We start from the raw sequence: 15,238 nt of genomic DNA, 5'->3' as shown, positions 1-15,238 counted from the left end.
AGGACATTTCAGCAGGGAAGAAGCCTCCTGTCAGGGAGGTTTGGAAAACGAGACCCTCTTACTCACCTTGTCACCCTGCCGTCTAAATAAAAACAGGTAGGAGATACCTCTTGGACGTCTATAAAAACCAACCTGCTATTTATTCTGTAAACAGAAGCTCCACGCTTTGACACCTGCAGTCATCTCGTTGTCAAAAATATGAAAAGTGTTTATATTCACAGGCACTGCCGGAGCAACGGAGAACACCACGTATAGATTCCTAAACTATAATTAGTTCACAGCTAATTGTACATAATTCTATACTACATACTCTAAATAATAATAATAATTATGGCCCTTCTGCACAATGTTCTAGAGATGAGTTTAAAAAAACGTAATATTCATGAGGTAGTTCATGTTGTAATTGTGCTCACAAACAAACAAACAAACAAACAAACAAACAAACAAACAAACAGAAACTCCTTGCTGGAGTTAACTATTAGAAAAGCAATTAGTTGCAATCTATAAATCTTTTGGTCTCATCAGAGAGTAAAACACATTCACGTCGGGTTGGTTCTTTACAAAGTTTTTAGCTGAACACTCAAACGGAAACACACACACACACACACACACACACACACACACACACATACGGAGGATTACACACACACAGTTGACCATTTACTGCAAGGGGAGAATCAGTGCAGTGGCATAAACGCCGTGGCGGTAGGTGGTAATAGATTACGAGAGTGTGCACAGTGTGTGAGTACGAGTGTGCGTGTGCGCGCGTGCGGTGTCTGTGTTTCTTTCCGATAACAACCTGCGGACCATCTGTGGCTCTTCTGCCTGCTGCTCCGCTGATCCAAATCACACCGTTCCACTGGAGCAGCAGCAGGCGAAGAATCGCAGACGAGCAGCGGATCGCCGAGCAACAGAGAACACATAAGTCAGCATGGCAGGCTTTTAACTCATAGCGCCACATCATCCAGGAGATTGTGGAGCTCTCCGGGTGAACACCAAGGTCTCGCCAAGGACACTCAGACCCAGAGACAGCACATTCTTCAAAATAAAAGAGGGGCAGCGGGACCTTTTTTGATTCACAAGTTTGCCAATACTCCTGATTTCCCCAGACCTCTAACATCCTCTTGACTCCTTTGTCCTGCAGCTGCAACGCTGTTTGGTAATTTCCCTGTTTTTTTTTTTCTTTCTTTCTCTCTCTAATGAGTTTTTCCAAGTGAGATTCTTGTTACCACATTAGACAGACGAGCAGCCTAATCTCCTGCAGACAGGTGGTGCAGAGAAAATGAAACGCAGATGCACAATAATCTTTTTCTTTTTTTGACCTCTGGGGAGGCAAGAAAGTGAACTCGCTTGATGTAATTTTAGATCGACAAGACAGAAAGTACAGAGACGGCGGGAAAACAGATTGCGGAGAGAAGAACTGATGAATTAAAGAGAGGAGGAAGAAGGCTGTAAGGAGTATATCAGAGGAGTAGTCTAGAAACAGAATCATCAAGGGTTTCTGATGATCTGTGACCTGTTCATTTGAAGCATCTTCCTCAGTGCTGAGGTGAAGTTGAGAGAGGTGCTAATGAAACGTCTCGCTCCCCGGGATATAACATCTTCTGTTTCTCAAAGGTGGATAATTATAAGTTCTTCATTTTCTTACACGCAATCATGGCCCGTGGATCGCAGAGATAAGGACTTGAAACTTGGACTCGAATGACATGACCGGTAGTAGCCTTTCTTAAGACCCGACAGACTGTGACTTGAGAAGAAATAAAAATGCTGAAGTCCTGTGTTTGAACTTGGAAAGAACGAGCTGCTGCAGACTTTAAGGCTACATCCGCAGCTCTGTATAAGAAACGATCTCCATCCACACAATCGCACCTGAAAATGCATAGGCTACATGCATGACCGTTTATGTACAAGAAGATTGTTTACTCTGACAATACTACGAATGAGAAACAGCAAAAAGACAGTTGCAGCATTAAAAGACAGAATTTAGCTGCACTCAGCTGCTAGCAAAGACAGCAGGGTCAGTAATGCTTGTAATTCGTTAGACATGTTGCTTTCATCGCTGGTAGTCGGGGCTGATGAGAGCCAATCAGGGAGCGACCCTGAGTGCCTGCATCATTGTTTCCAAAGGTTTCCATTTCTGCTCGTCTAGACGACAACGCAACCCCCGAGTTTTCAAATATGAACAGGTCCAGGCACTCGAGAACTCGGTAGTGGTGTGGGTGCCAGGTGTTAACAAAAAATCTTAAACATAGTAATTGCACTGGTCTGCACTTGACTTGGATTTGTCTTGAAACTTGCGTTGAGATCTGTTTTTACGAGACGTTTGACTTGGATAACTACACTGGAGCTTACACATTGCAATTGCACTCGGTTTTAGGAAATTAAACTCATTAAACTCAAGAGTATTTTTTTCTCTTATCCTTATAATCTTTTCTGTTTTCTGAGTTAAATACAGGCAGGAGGTGATGGGGCTGTCGGTAAGGATAAGTGAAGGCCATTAGCTGATGGTCCTGAAAATCATTGTTGGCTGAAACATATTTTAGAAGCGACATTAGCAGCTGCGGTACCTTTGAGAACAAATGCTTGGGAAGAGCATAATTAGAGACTTTTACAGGGCTTTGAGTCAGCAGGCCTGAGATGGACTGTAAACAGAATTGATGCTGGATGGAGAGCTTTTGGCCGCAGTCCACATAAACAGGAATAAATGACTTGGCCGAGACGGAGTCAGCGTCATCCATAAAACATCGGCCGGCCGCGGGCGGGGACGGTCATGCTGCTGTAATGACAATGATGTTGTCGTCGCTCATATTTCCATAATTCCACTGGAGACGCGGCGAACAGGACAAGCTGATGGACTCCTCAGACAGTAAGTGAAAGTCACCGAGTGCAGATTGGATCCTCATCCGCGACACATTCTGATTCAATCTCGATGAAACGTGCCACCGTGGTGTCTCAAGTGACAAAAGCATGACAAAGGCAAACACGTGGGGCTGCACATCACGGGCAAATCAGGGCAATCTAAAATGTAATCATAGACTTGAAATACAAAAAACATTGTTAAAAAAAAAATAACCCCCAAAGTAAATAGCTGTTCCTCAGCAATGACGAGGACAAGTGCTCAGCAGGAGAAGAGCTGAATTCAAACCACTCAGCCCCCCTCTTCTGTCTGACAACAGAGGCGAGCCATTAGCCGCCGAGAGCTGGACGGCCGATCAGAAAAAAATGTTTAATTCCCTTCTGTTTTTGCTGCGGAACAGAAAGCCAGAGGGGTCTCTTGGAGGCTCAAAGTTTTCTCCCCGAGACAGTAACTGAAAGCCAAGGGTCCTGCTTTCTATTCAGCAGAGCTGCAGCTCAGGGCTCAGGGCTGAGTCGAGAGAAAGTCCATCCATCACAGGGTCATTACGGGCCTGATTAGCCTCCTGCTTTAAAGCTTAGTAATCCAACTTTCAGAAAGTCTATTGTCCCCTGCACAGCCTGGCATCGACAGCCGCTGCTGCTGCCTGGATGGTGGGCTTGGAAGTACAAAGAGCGCCACAGAGAAGGGCCGCACTCTGAAAACCGAGGATTCATTGGCTCGGGTTTGTTGAATCCAGGCAGAGCCAATTAATCACTTCTTTTCTTTTCTTTTTCCTTATTCTTGCACTTCTCTCTTCTGCGCCACTCCTCGCAGTTTGGTTGATCTGCAGACCACTTCAAAGTGGTCTCAGACTTTTAGACCCCACTGCACAGGACTGCAGCTCATTTCAAAGACAGGTTCCTCAGCTGCATGCCATCCAGTGTTAAAGCTTGAGCTTCAATTTGAACTTGAACATCCAGAAATCCTGCGAGGTAACATCAGTAAGCTGCAAACAGTACGTCCATGTTTTTACCGCCATAGCTGCTCCGTGATAAAACACATCAGACAGAAAAATAAAGGGCCACAGAAAGAGAGCCATGAGGTGGTGTTGCACTCACTAGCTGCCACTTCCTGTTTCAAACACCCAACGCCAGAATGTGTGCTCCTTGAAATCACAGCCACTTTTTGTGTATTAAACACCCAGTATGTAACTCCTGCAGCTCTCTCAACCAAAACAATAACAAAAGACAGCCTTGGGTGAAATAGCGTGGGATCATGGGAGTTGTTGTCTTCCCCACTCAGTTTGGATTCCTTCAGTGTCAGTGGTTCAGGAGGTTTTTTTTTTTTTACCAGCAGCTGAATTCTCCACAGAGGTTTCCTCCTCTCCACAACAAACACACCAGGGGATTAAAACCAGTAACAACACTGAATAAAGCTGTTTCACTTTTAAAGCCAGTGTTTTTCGCCGACACTCACCTTTTAGTTTCTATCGTTTCTCTGATAACTTATGAAACAAACGTTAAAGTGGTTTTTACCAGCAGCTGAATTATCCGCAGACATTTCCTCGTCTCCATAACAAACAGACCAGGGGATTTGAAAACGACCAAGGTGTAAAAAGTGTTTGTGGCTTAAAACTGGATAAAAGCCAACTTCAAATCAAGGTTTGAGAATTGATGGATGGGATTTTAATGTGGAAAAGTTAAATTTTATAACTTTAATTTGGGAATATTTGTGTATTTTCACCCTGATGTAAATACTCTTCCTCTTCTAACTGCACACCACTGCAACAAGGCCCTTCTTCTTCTTCTGCCATGGTGGGAAAAGATCATACCTCTGCAGTAGTTTGTACCTTTCTCCCTGCTTTTCTTTACTCTTGACTTTAGTCTCTACTCCGTGGCGATCTACCTGCGTGGAGCAAACAAGCAGCAACAAGGAGGAAGCAGTGACAATGATACTGCTGGGGCTCGTCCAGAAGCACTGGCCATGAATCAAGGACACTGTCTCTCTCTCTCTCTCAGCTTTCCATCAGGCTGTCCATCCTGCTCTGTCGAACTAATGACAGAATGCAGCATCAGGACGTTTTACAGTAAATGGATACTGATATGTGTGTGTGTGTGTGTGTGTGTGCAGGATGATAGTGATTTACAGAAGGAGGAGAAAAAAGCAGAGGAGTTGAAGCGCACCATCTGTACGCAGCCAGACAAACAGAGTTGCCCTCCAAAAAACCCGACTGTAGTGAGTGTGTGAGCGGCAAAAGTATGACTGTTATAGATCATAGGTGTATGTACGATCCTCCACATCGAGAGACTGACAGAGCGGTGAGCGCTGCCTGCAGGACACACACACAGACACACAGAAGTGTATTTCTATACTTGTCACGACGTCTCATCAACACAATACATTCCCAGAGTCCATCAACGAGTCCTTCACAACCGCATCTATGACACGGACCTGAACCCTGTTCTTAACCTTGGATTTAACCACAAAATGTTCTCACTTTCCAAAATGTCCTTGCTCGCAAGGTCTAAAGCCGGTCTGCACAGACACACACACACACACACACACACACACACACACACACACACACTAATATCTCTTGTCTGTCTAGACATCTTCAGTACTGGATGAAGGGTACCACCTTGTCTCCTGTTCTGCGCGTGTGTGTGTGTGTGTGTGTGTGTGTGTGTGCTTATGACTGAGCTGCCACATTTCCCTCATGCCCCCCCCCATACCCCGGTCACAGAGGAATGCACTCGTTGCCATGATAATTGCGTCCTTGTTATAAAAACCTGAGCAGCAGCGATGACAGAGGAGCGATAGTGGCGGCCGACCCGCTCGTGTTGAACAGCGGTTGAACGCGCACGGATCAGTCTGAGCCTCCAGCAAAACTATTTTCAGGGGCAAAGTCAACAGATCACACTTACGTGGACACGTCAAGTGGGAATGCTGCAGTTCAGGCAATTAAAGTTTCCAAACACAGCGGACACTCTGTTCGGACGGGGTTATCTCAGAACATCAGAGAATATATAACGTCACTCAAACGTGAAGAAAAACCTTTAAAAATCCACTTTGCAGCAGAGATAGAAATGAATTTACCTCTAATCTCACCACTTACCACTAAAGATACAGAAATCAGTCCTTGAGCTTATTTTAATAAACCAATTTATGTAATTTTAAAATGGTTATAACTAAAAAAACACATCAAAGCGGTCGCTGCTGGCTGAGGAAGAGAGAGAGAGGGAAAGCGAACTCCAAAATGAGTAGAAATGCAAATGAAATTCTGAGTATCCTTAAAAAAAATATTATTTACAATTTAAATGTAACTTTAAATTCCACAGTAACAGATGTTACTGTGGGATTTAATGGACAAGTGAAAATGTTTTTATATCTGAGCCTTTATGCATCGATTCACCCGTCAGTGATTTCTGTGTAGATTTGTCGGCATGTGCGTAGATGCTTATTGCAGTCTCACTTTTAATTGGTTTCTTTGTGAATTTCTGCATTTTGACTTATTACCCAAGATGATCACAGAACTTCATGCTGTGTTTACAGAAGGATCGATGCAGGCGTTTTGACCCACTGAGGAGTAGTAGTCTTTAAATCTAAAAGTATATTGGTTGTTTTGTTTTTTTTTAATTATTTATTTGCTGTTTAAATTCAGAAAAATGTTTTGATGTTTGCAGCATCTCAGTTTTTGTTGTTTCTTTTTCACTGCACTCGTGTCTAAGCCTCAGTCACTGTAGAAGTTTTTCAAGCAGAACTTTTCTTTCTTTTACGAGAAAAATAGTTTTAGTCTCTCTGTCCTAGAAACTAGTTATTTAAGAGACTCTAGACCTGTGCCACAACATGAAATAAACCGATTCCTTCAGTATTAATGCGGGTTAGATGCAGGATCAGCTGCTATTGTGAAAAAGCATGAAGTCACCACACAAACATCAATCATCAGCCCTGAAGCATTAATCTCCCATACTGCCCCTGTGCCCATCCCACCTTCTGATTGATGTGGACTTGCAGGAGAACATTCCTGTAGCTGTGGCCGTCATTGACCTGCAGCACGGCGCCGTCCTCCGTCCCCTCTGAGCCGTTGTGCACGTACTGGATCTGCTCCCGCGACAGCTCCTCCAGCTTGAATCTGCTGAGTGCGCGGTCGCCGTGGACGCGGGTCAGCCGGCCGTGCCGGGGCGGTTCGATGACCATTACCAGAACGTCAGCCGGGTTGTCTGGGTCGTCAACCTGCAGGACCGACTTGGTGATGGTTGCCAGGGCGCCTAGGCCCTCCACGGGTAAAGGAGTGAGAGCGGTTACCCTGGGAGGCTGGAAACGATTCAAAGAGAAAAGGGAAAGGAAGAGAGGCTGAGAGTGAGGACATGGTTTGATACAACAGAGAAGAAAGATTAGATTTAGACAGAAAGAAACGACTTGTTTTTATGGTAAAAAGCAAAGTCTAAGTGTTGGAAATTGTAAAAACTTATAAAGGCCGGCTGAGAGCGCAGCATGAAGACATGAAGGCAATTCCTCCCCGAAAACACCCTGTTTTTTTTTCCGGATGATGAATTTTCTCCCGGAGAGTCGGGGCACGGGGGCCCTGCAGTCCTGCCGCTGAGGAGATGAAGAAGATGAAGGTACGGGGGAGGTTGAGCAGGGCGCCTCATTAAGTTGCACTCAGCCGCACCTGCAGTCTCGCCGCGGCTGGAGGAAAGTTTCATCTCGCTAACAAAGTCATTTTTTTCGGAGCGCCGGCGAGAGTGGGAGGCGTCCTAATGCGAGCAAGGGCATGACCGTGTGTCTGTCTCTGTCTCTTTGTACCTCTGCGTTTGGAATAAAGTGACTGAGGATCAGAATGTGGATATTCGTCAGGCTCATCCTCCCTTCTCTGGGAAAATAATTAGTACTTGGATTCTGCACATTTTTCATTTCTTAAAAAGAGATTAAGCAACATTAAAGAATCACTTTTATCATAATTTCATCGTTTTAATGGTTGGTTAGTTTACACAGTTGTCTATGGATAAAGAATGTACTTCTGTTCTTCCAGTTTTTTCGGACACTAAAATAAACATTTTCCCACAAACTACGTAAACATGAACTTTTAACTTTAGAACTAGTCGATAAAAAAAAATTCCTTGAAGATAGAAGTGCTTTTGCATCTTGTGTGTTTGTTTGAATATGTAACACAGAAAACAAAAAGTAAATGCTGGCGTGGATGCAGCTCATATTAATACGACCCGCCCGACAAACACATTTGTTAGCGGCCCAACCTGGCAGCGATGGAGGCACAGGTAGAGACGCATGGGGCTGTCTCCTCCACCGCGGCCCCCTAAATCAAACCGGTCGTCAGGTGGGGAGCTCTGAGTTGCTCACCCTAAACTCGGGGCTCGGGACCAACTCGTCGCCTTCGCCGGCTGTTGGCCGAGCTCCAGCTCTTTGACATAACGGCAGCAGCTTCACAGCAAAGTGGGGAACACACACAAAACAAGCTGGCGCCGGAGAAAACAATGACTCCCACACTGTTTGTCTTCGTAACCGCAGTGATCTCTGGCTGAAATTGCGAGACACAGAGCTGAAACAAAGCTTAAAAACTCAGAGGGAGCATGTTGTTATCCGCAGCCCCTTTGCCACCCCTTTGTGTTCTGTTGGGGGGCTGTTTTGGCGACAAAAATTTAGACGTCAGAGGAATTATCTCCAAGAGACAGGCGACTGGGCCCTCGGGCACCCACCTAAATCCTGTGTCGTCACTGCTGCAACTCGTAGGAGGAAAAACAAAAGGTTTTTGGAAAAGCACAAGTGGGGGCTGGAAGTGGGTGTGTGTGTTCTGCTTTTAAATCGTGCAAAGACACGCTAGCTCACTGAAGGGAACCAGCAAACCCCCCCCCCCCGAGGCAGACACAAAACAAACACAAACATAGGCACGCTCAGGTGGGAGGGCTAACCTCTTATCCTCACCTCACAGGTGAGGGAGAGGTGACGTTCATATTTGGGAGAGAGCTGTCGTCACCCATGGGGCCCTTGGGGCTCAGCAGCACTTCAAGAAGATTTTTCTTTTTGGTTTTTTTTGTGCTGTTTCCTGAGGTGTTTTTTTTCTTTTTTTTTTCATTTGTTCTTTATTTTGTTTTGTTTTTCCTGCTGCGTTCGTGCGTATGTGTATTCAGAGACATGACAGGCAGAGTGGCAGCATTTCCCAAGTCAATTTCAACCCCGTCTGCCTGTGAGCCTCTCGGTTTGTAACAATGCCTTTTTTTATCTGCAACTGTCCTTTCATGTTTTTGTGTCAAGCTGTCACGAAACACGACTGTTGCATTCCTTTAAACCTGAACCCACGGTCAAAAAAAAGGAAGTATAGCGGAAGTATAGTACATTTGTATACAGTATAGCGCACGGACCTATAGACACCAAAAAACCCGAGGTAGACGACGCCTCGGTGTTGACTCACAGCTCAGTGTCTGCAGCAGGATTTCACCCGAGCAAAGTCACACGTCTCAGAAACTTTAAGATGAAAATGTTGGCTACAAAATAATATGCCATGAGCAGGTATCAGGCTCTTTTCTTTCTTTTTTCAAACGAAGCACCCACTCCTGTCAGAACCGGGGGGGGGGGGGCTATCTGCAGCTCAGATCTTTCATTCCTGAGGCTAATGCAGTCTAAAGTGCCCGCTGGCTGGGGATCTGATGGGGGTTTCAATCAACTATTTATTCTTTTTTTTTCCTTTCAAGCTTTTAGTTATACAAGGAGGGCTGCTTAAGCACAAATGGTCTTTTTTTTTTTTTTCTCTCCACACCGTGCTGCCTTCGAGTCAATCTGTTCAACAGTGCAGCGTTCAACAACAAACAGTCTGTGCTGTTGCTGATAATGACATAAAAAGCTAAAAAATGCACATAAGTCTAATGAAAGCTGTGGTAAAAAAGAAGAAGGTGGTGAGACTCTGTGTGAGACAAATGCACAAATACAGAAAAGATCTACAATTTCAAGAAAAGGCCAAAGGTGAATTTGCAACAAGGGTGTAAACAACGGGAACACTGAAGGTTACATCAGTGTTTGTGATGCTCTCTGATGTCAAATGAAAGGAGCAATCACTCGAGACTCTGTGTTTCTCTCTGTGACTCGTTTGTACCTACGTTGTTTCTTTTCGGAGTGAGAAAAGTCGCTCAGAGTGAGGCGATATTTGTTTTCTCTAATGTCTCTAAAGATCAACGTCTCATCTCGCAGAATCCAACAAACTCCTGAAAACTCCAGACTGAAAAAGACACCAATAACGTTGGCCGCGTCCTCAGAACGACCCGGATGACTGTTGAAGAGAAGACCGGTTCGGGTGTTTTCTGATCGGCTTGATGTTTCGACGTGTTTGTGTTGTGTTTGTATTAAACAGAGAAAATCAGCGGCTATAGAGATGAACTAATCTCGCCCTGGCGTAATAAAAGCGCTGCACAAAAAAAAAAAAACGCTCAACCAGCTGTCAGTCTTAAACACAGTCACCGAGGTTGTGTCGTGTTACGCGCGTAAATCACCGTGCTTTCCTCACAAGCTGATTCTGCTAATATTGAACGAGGAAGTTAATCAAGTGATGGTTGTAATTGAGCAGTTGCCCTAAGTGCACCCATATACTGTAGCTCCACTCAATCACCGCCTGCAAACAGCTCTGTGAGCTCTGTGTCTACAGCACTCATTTACTCAGAGTCCAACTCAAGTTTAAGAAATCAGTCACGTATGCTCATAAAGTTTGCTTTATCACTACAGAGACCTTGAGAAATACAACAGTTTGCACTGTTTGGCTAAAGGCCGACATGGATGTGGCACTAAACACTGTCTCAGCTGTTTAAATTCCACCTATTTAAGGCTTTTAGGAGCCGCTCTGAGTCAAGTTTATTCAGTTGTTTATTTCGTTTTTATGTATTATTTATACTTATACACTTAACGATACCAAAGCTGCCTTTTAAAGAGGAATTTTGTTTGGAAATCTGCGCTTAGCGACACATTTGGACGACTTTGTTTTTTTCAAATAAAAGACAAATGAGACATTTTCCACTCAGGTAATTACATCGTGATGTGTGATTGTTAGGCAGGTTTTTTCGGCTCTGCTATGCCGTGTCAGCCATCTGTCACTTTAGTCTCTTCAGCTTCGTTGTCTCTCTGTTTATCTCTGGGTCACACAGGCACAGAGCAGAGTAACACAGCTGTCACACTAACCCATCAACCAATCTCAGGGAGGGGGGGGGGGGCTTTAATCCCTCGCTCCTCATTATTTTACATATTTGTGCCAAAAGCAGAGGTCGCCTCGACAGCGGCCACGACCTGCTGTCAGGCCGCCGTCGGCCACTTACAGCTCCGGGCGTCACTCCATGTTGGGCGGGGTCTCGTCACAGGATGATGCGGCAACATGAGAAACGGCTCCAACCCAGTAACGTACATGTCTCTGTACTTTATGCCTGTGGGTTGGCATGGCAACCATACAGGAGGTTCTCAATATTGTTATCCTGTATTAAAGGCAAATGATTATTTAGCCTCCGACTCATCTGATTGATGGTGTGTTTAGCTATAATGAGATCGTGTTAGCAAGCCTACCAGGTAAATACACTATCTAGCTGTATTATCAGATGCAAATGCAGATGCATTTTCCCCACAGCTTTTTTTAAAAACTGTCAAAAACTCACAAAGAAGTTTGTGAAAGCCAAGAGCTTTCTGAGGCAGAGTGAGATTTTGTAGGACAGTCAAAGAGGCCATGGGCAAATATTCAGAGTGTTTCTGACCCACTTATAAAAACAGTACAAATCACCAGAGCACAGACAAAAAAAAAAAAAGAGATTCTAAAAAGGAGTTTCTTTAATTTGTTCACACAAGGTGAATATTTACCTCTGGCTGTGTCAGTTTATCCATTAGCTACAAGCTGAGAAACTTCCAAAAGAAAGACGTCACGCCCTCGGAGCACAACAGTCTAAAAGTAGCAGGCTGTGTTGGAAACTAAAGACTTAATGTCAAGCAATGTCTTCACTCTTCAGTGTTCATGTTTGCAGCATCATGCGCAATGGGAGAAAACTGCTAATTTCTTATTAGATTGTATTAGATATCTCCATATGTAGCTACATTTAATGATGCAACAGTTCAAAGTCATGCAAGTTTATACTGCATTTTTAAAACGGGTTTGTTGAGTTAATGTGTTTTAAAGTAATAATAAAGAGATATTCAAATGTTAATGTTGAGAGTGCCTGAATAAATGAGGGGAGAGCTGTAGAGAGTGTGTTTTCGCGACCGTACCTGCACTGACACAGCTTGAACTTGGACGGTTTCCGGTTGAGAAAACAGTTGGGGGTCAGCGACACGCAAGGTGAACTCACCGGTCCTGCAGAAAGACAGAGACAGAAAGACAGAAAGAGGTTAAAGTTGGTTCTCTCTCTTGTTCTTGCAATGAACACGAGCTGGGAAGCAGCCCTCAGGTAACCCTGCAGGTTTCTGGGAAAATGAGTCCTGTGAGGCTGACATAGTGTGTAGTCATTAGACCTAATCACCCCAGTGCTGTCTAGGGGAGTGGAGGGCAGTAACACACACACACACACACACACACACACACACACACACACACACACACACACACACACGCACGCACGCACGCACGCACGCACGCACGCACGCACGCACGCACGCACGCATGCACATGAACGTACACACACCAGCCCACCTCCTCACACACTCTCATCATCACCAATATCTCCTCTCACCGCGCTGCCTCAGCACCATCAAAGACAAGGCTTATTACCCACAACCCCCTCTGGGGCTGGAGCTGGGACATGGCCACCTGCAGCTGAACACCACATGACTAAGCAGGTTAAGTGGGTATTAGTGACGACTGAGGAAAAAACATTAAAAAAGTATATATAAAGGTCTGTTAGTAGCTTTCTTCACATGGAAATATCACAGTTATATTAATTTGTTCCCCACCTGTATATGTACTGTCTACCTTATTATACTGGGAGCACAGACTTGGGCCCATTTACACTTGTTGTATCAAGTGACTTGTTTCTTAATTTACACTCATTTGTGTGTCTCTGTTGATGAGATCCTCCTCCTCTAGTCCAGAGGGAGGTGGTAATGAACCTCCAGCTGCTCTGTAACTGATATAAACACCAGAAGAAGAAGAACAACAACAACAACTATTTGCTTCCTTGCGTCTTTAATGTGACAGAGAACAACGGCTCATTTCAGAGGGATTTTAATGTGACTTCTGGAGGTTTGTTTCTGGTGAAATCGGGTTTGAACAATCAGATTTTCAGTCCGTCTTGAATGCGTTTTATAGTTTGCTCTTTTGAGATGGGAGAGCGATCTAATCTACCCAAGACGCACAAAGTGACTCAGTGTAAATGGGGTCCCAGTCTCCGACAGTCTCCAGCTTCGACAGTCGATACCTTTTTCAGCGCCTGACTCGAGCTGGGGCAGCGTCTCCGTGTGTCCTGCAGCTGTTTCTCTTTAAAATTCATCCCCTCACATCACACATTCTGCAGTGCTTTTCAACAATAATAAAACTCTTCTTTTTGAAATTACAATTTCTGGCAACTAAAGTGTAATTTGTCACAGTTTTACAGCATTTGTCATGGTTGGAATAATTACAACGCATTAAAGATGTATTGGACGGTTTATTAAAATAACATAAGGGATGTATTTCTGGGGAAAAAAAATGTCATAGTACTTTTAAATCTCATTTTATGCGCATGTTATAAATGTGACATGTATATTTGTTGTATTCATTATGGATGAGAGATGGATTTTTTTCATTGCAGCCTTGAGACAAACATGGAAAAGCATTTGATCTTTGTGTGTATGTGTGTATAAATACTTCCCAATAGTACAGTGTGCCCTTCCAAATATAAAATACAAATTGTGTCTGTGTCTTGACATGTGTCATGTTCTGCAGAGGCAATAACGAGTGAAAGTACCTTCTTTTGAAACCTGAAATGAGTTGACTTCTCCTCGCCCCCGCCACACTAGAATGGCAGAGAGCATACATCTGCCAAGGCCAAACAATCCCACACACACGTCCGTCAGATCCTGATTATTATCTGAATCTGTACAAACTCATAGACATCAATGCCATAAACATGTCTGATTTTTTTATTTATTTATTTATCAAGATCCAAACAATATCTCCTGAGAGACTGTGGAAAAATGTACGGTGGCCCCGAGAGCTCAACACACTGCATCTTAAGAAAAGAGGAAGCATCATGCATCACAAAACAAATACAGAAAACGTCCTGCTGGGACGCACCTGTTGCTCAACGCTTTGTGAGCACTGAACAACACGCGCACATGGATGTATTACAACATATCCCAGCCAGTTTCAACACTTTTCTGGTGTAGATGTTTTCTGAATTTGTTTGTGTTTTGTCTGTTTTCATGTGTTTTCTTCAGTTGCAGTGCGTTGAGCTCTCAGCGTAAATCAGCCTCTCTTAACAGGATCGGCACCAAAACTGGCTCATGCCTCCACCAAGTTCGGTGCAAGTCAGTTCAGTACGTTTTGAGCAATCTTGCTGACACACAAACAAACACGGGTGAAAACATGACCTCCTTGGCAGACGTAATTATGTTTTATCTGTTGTTGTATGTGAGTCGCTGCAGTGTGTTTGTGCTCGAGAGAGAGAGAGAGAGAGAGAGAGAGAGAGAGAGCGAGAGAGAGAGAGAGAGAGAGACAACATTTTTGTCACTCTCAACTCTAAAGGGGGAATCAAACCTGAGAGCATCTGAGTTTGGCTCTGTGTCATCAGGCATTATCCCCCACTCTACATAATTTGAAAAATATGGCTGTAATATGCAGATTTAATCTTATTTAGGATTTTACGTTTTAACTGTCTCCATTAATCCAATGGCTCAAAAACTGGGCAGCGGACCATATTTTTCTAATTCACTGGCATGCTGCCATTTTAAACCCGAGACCAGCTGAGTCAGGATGGACTAACATTTTGAACATGACAGTTCTGATTGGCTGAACGGACGCCACGACGCCACAGATTTGTCACAGGGAAGATGCCAGAGCAGGGCAGCTGTAGTGAGGAGCACTGGCTCCTCTTTTTTATCCTCTGGGTAATCAGACTGGGGTCAAACACAGTGGAAATGCAGAATATGCAAATTTGGCAACATTAACTGAAACGTGTAAATGTAATGCATCTCCAATCTATGGGGAGGTTAATGGAAATGAACTTTCCAGCCAGGAAGCCGCATAAATCAAACAGGCGGCAGGCGGCTCAGACAATAACTGGAGCAGGGGGAAAAAAAATGAAATGTCACGACACTCGTGGATGAGGAGGAGGGAGACCAAAGTGTTTGATGTCAACTTTAATAAAGATAAATATCAAAAAAGAGGTTGCGGGTGTCACAACTTTGATAATGAAAGGATACTTTTATTTTAACACCAGATGCATTTTAAGT

General features: G+C 44.1%; 1 protein-coding gene across 1 annotated transcript in view; it reads right to left on the bottom strand.

Moving 5' to 3' along the window:
* The window catches only part of fras1 (Fraser extracellular matrix complex subunit 1), a 157,166-nt gene that overhangs the window by 55,971 nt on the left and 85,957 nt on the right, over positions 1-15,238 (bottom strand). The window contains exons 26-27 of the mRNA XM_087176054.1: positions 12,080-12,164; positions 6,827-7,150 (exon numbers count right to left, since the gene is read on the bottom strand). Of these exons, the coding sequence (XP_087032180.1) occupies positions 6,827-7,150; positions 12,080-12,164 (409 nt within the window). The remainder of the gene's footprint in view (positions 1-6,826; positions 7,151-12,079; positions 12,165-15,238) is intronic.

The sequence above is a fragment of the Seriola lalandi genome, unplaced genomic scaffold (genome assembly GCF_002814215.2).
Source record: "Seriola lalandi dorsalis isolate HSWRI2012SDOR001 ecotype SW California unplaced genomic scaffold, Sedor1 jcf7180002054524, whole genome shotgun sequence".
NCBI classification, from domain to species: Eukaryota; Metazoa; Chordata; class Actinopteri; order Carangiformes; family Carangidae; genus Seriola; species Seriola lalandi.
The sequence above is the reverse complement of the archived record's forward strand: the minus strand, read 5'-3'. Positions and strand labels throughout refer to the sequence as shown.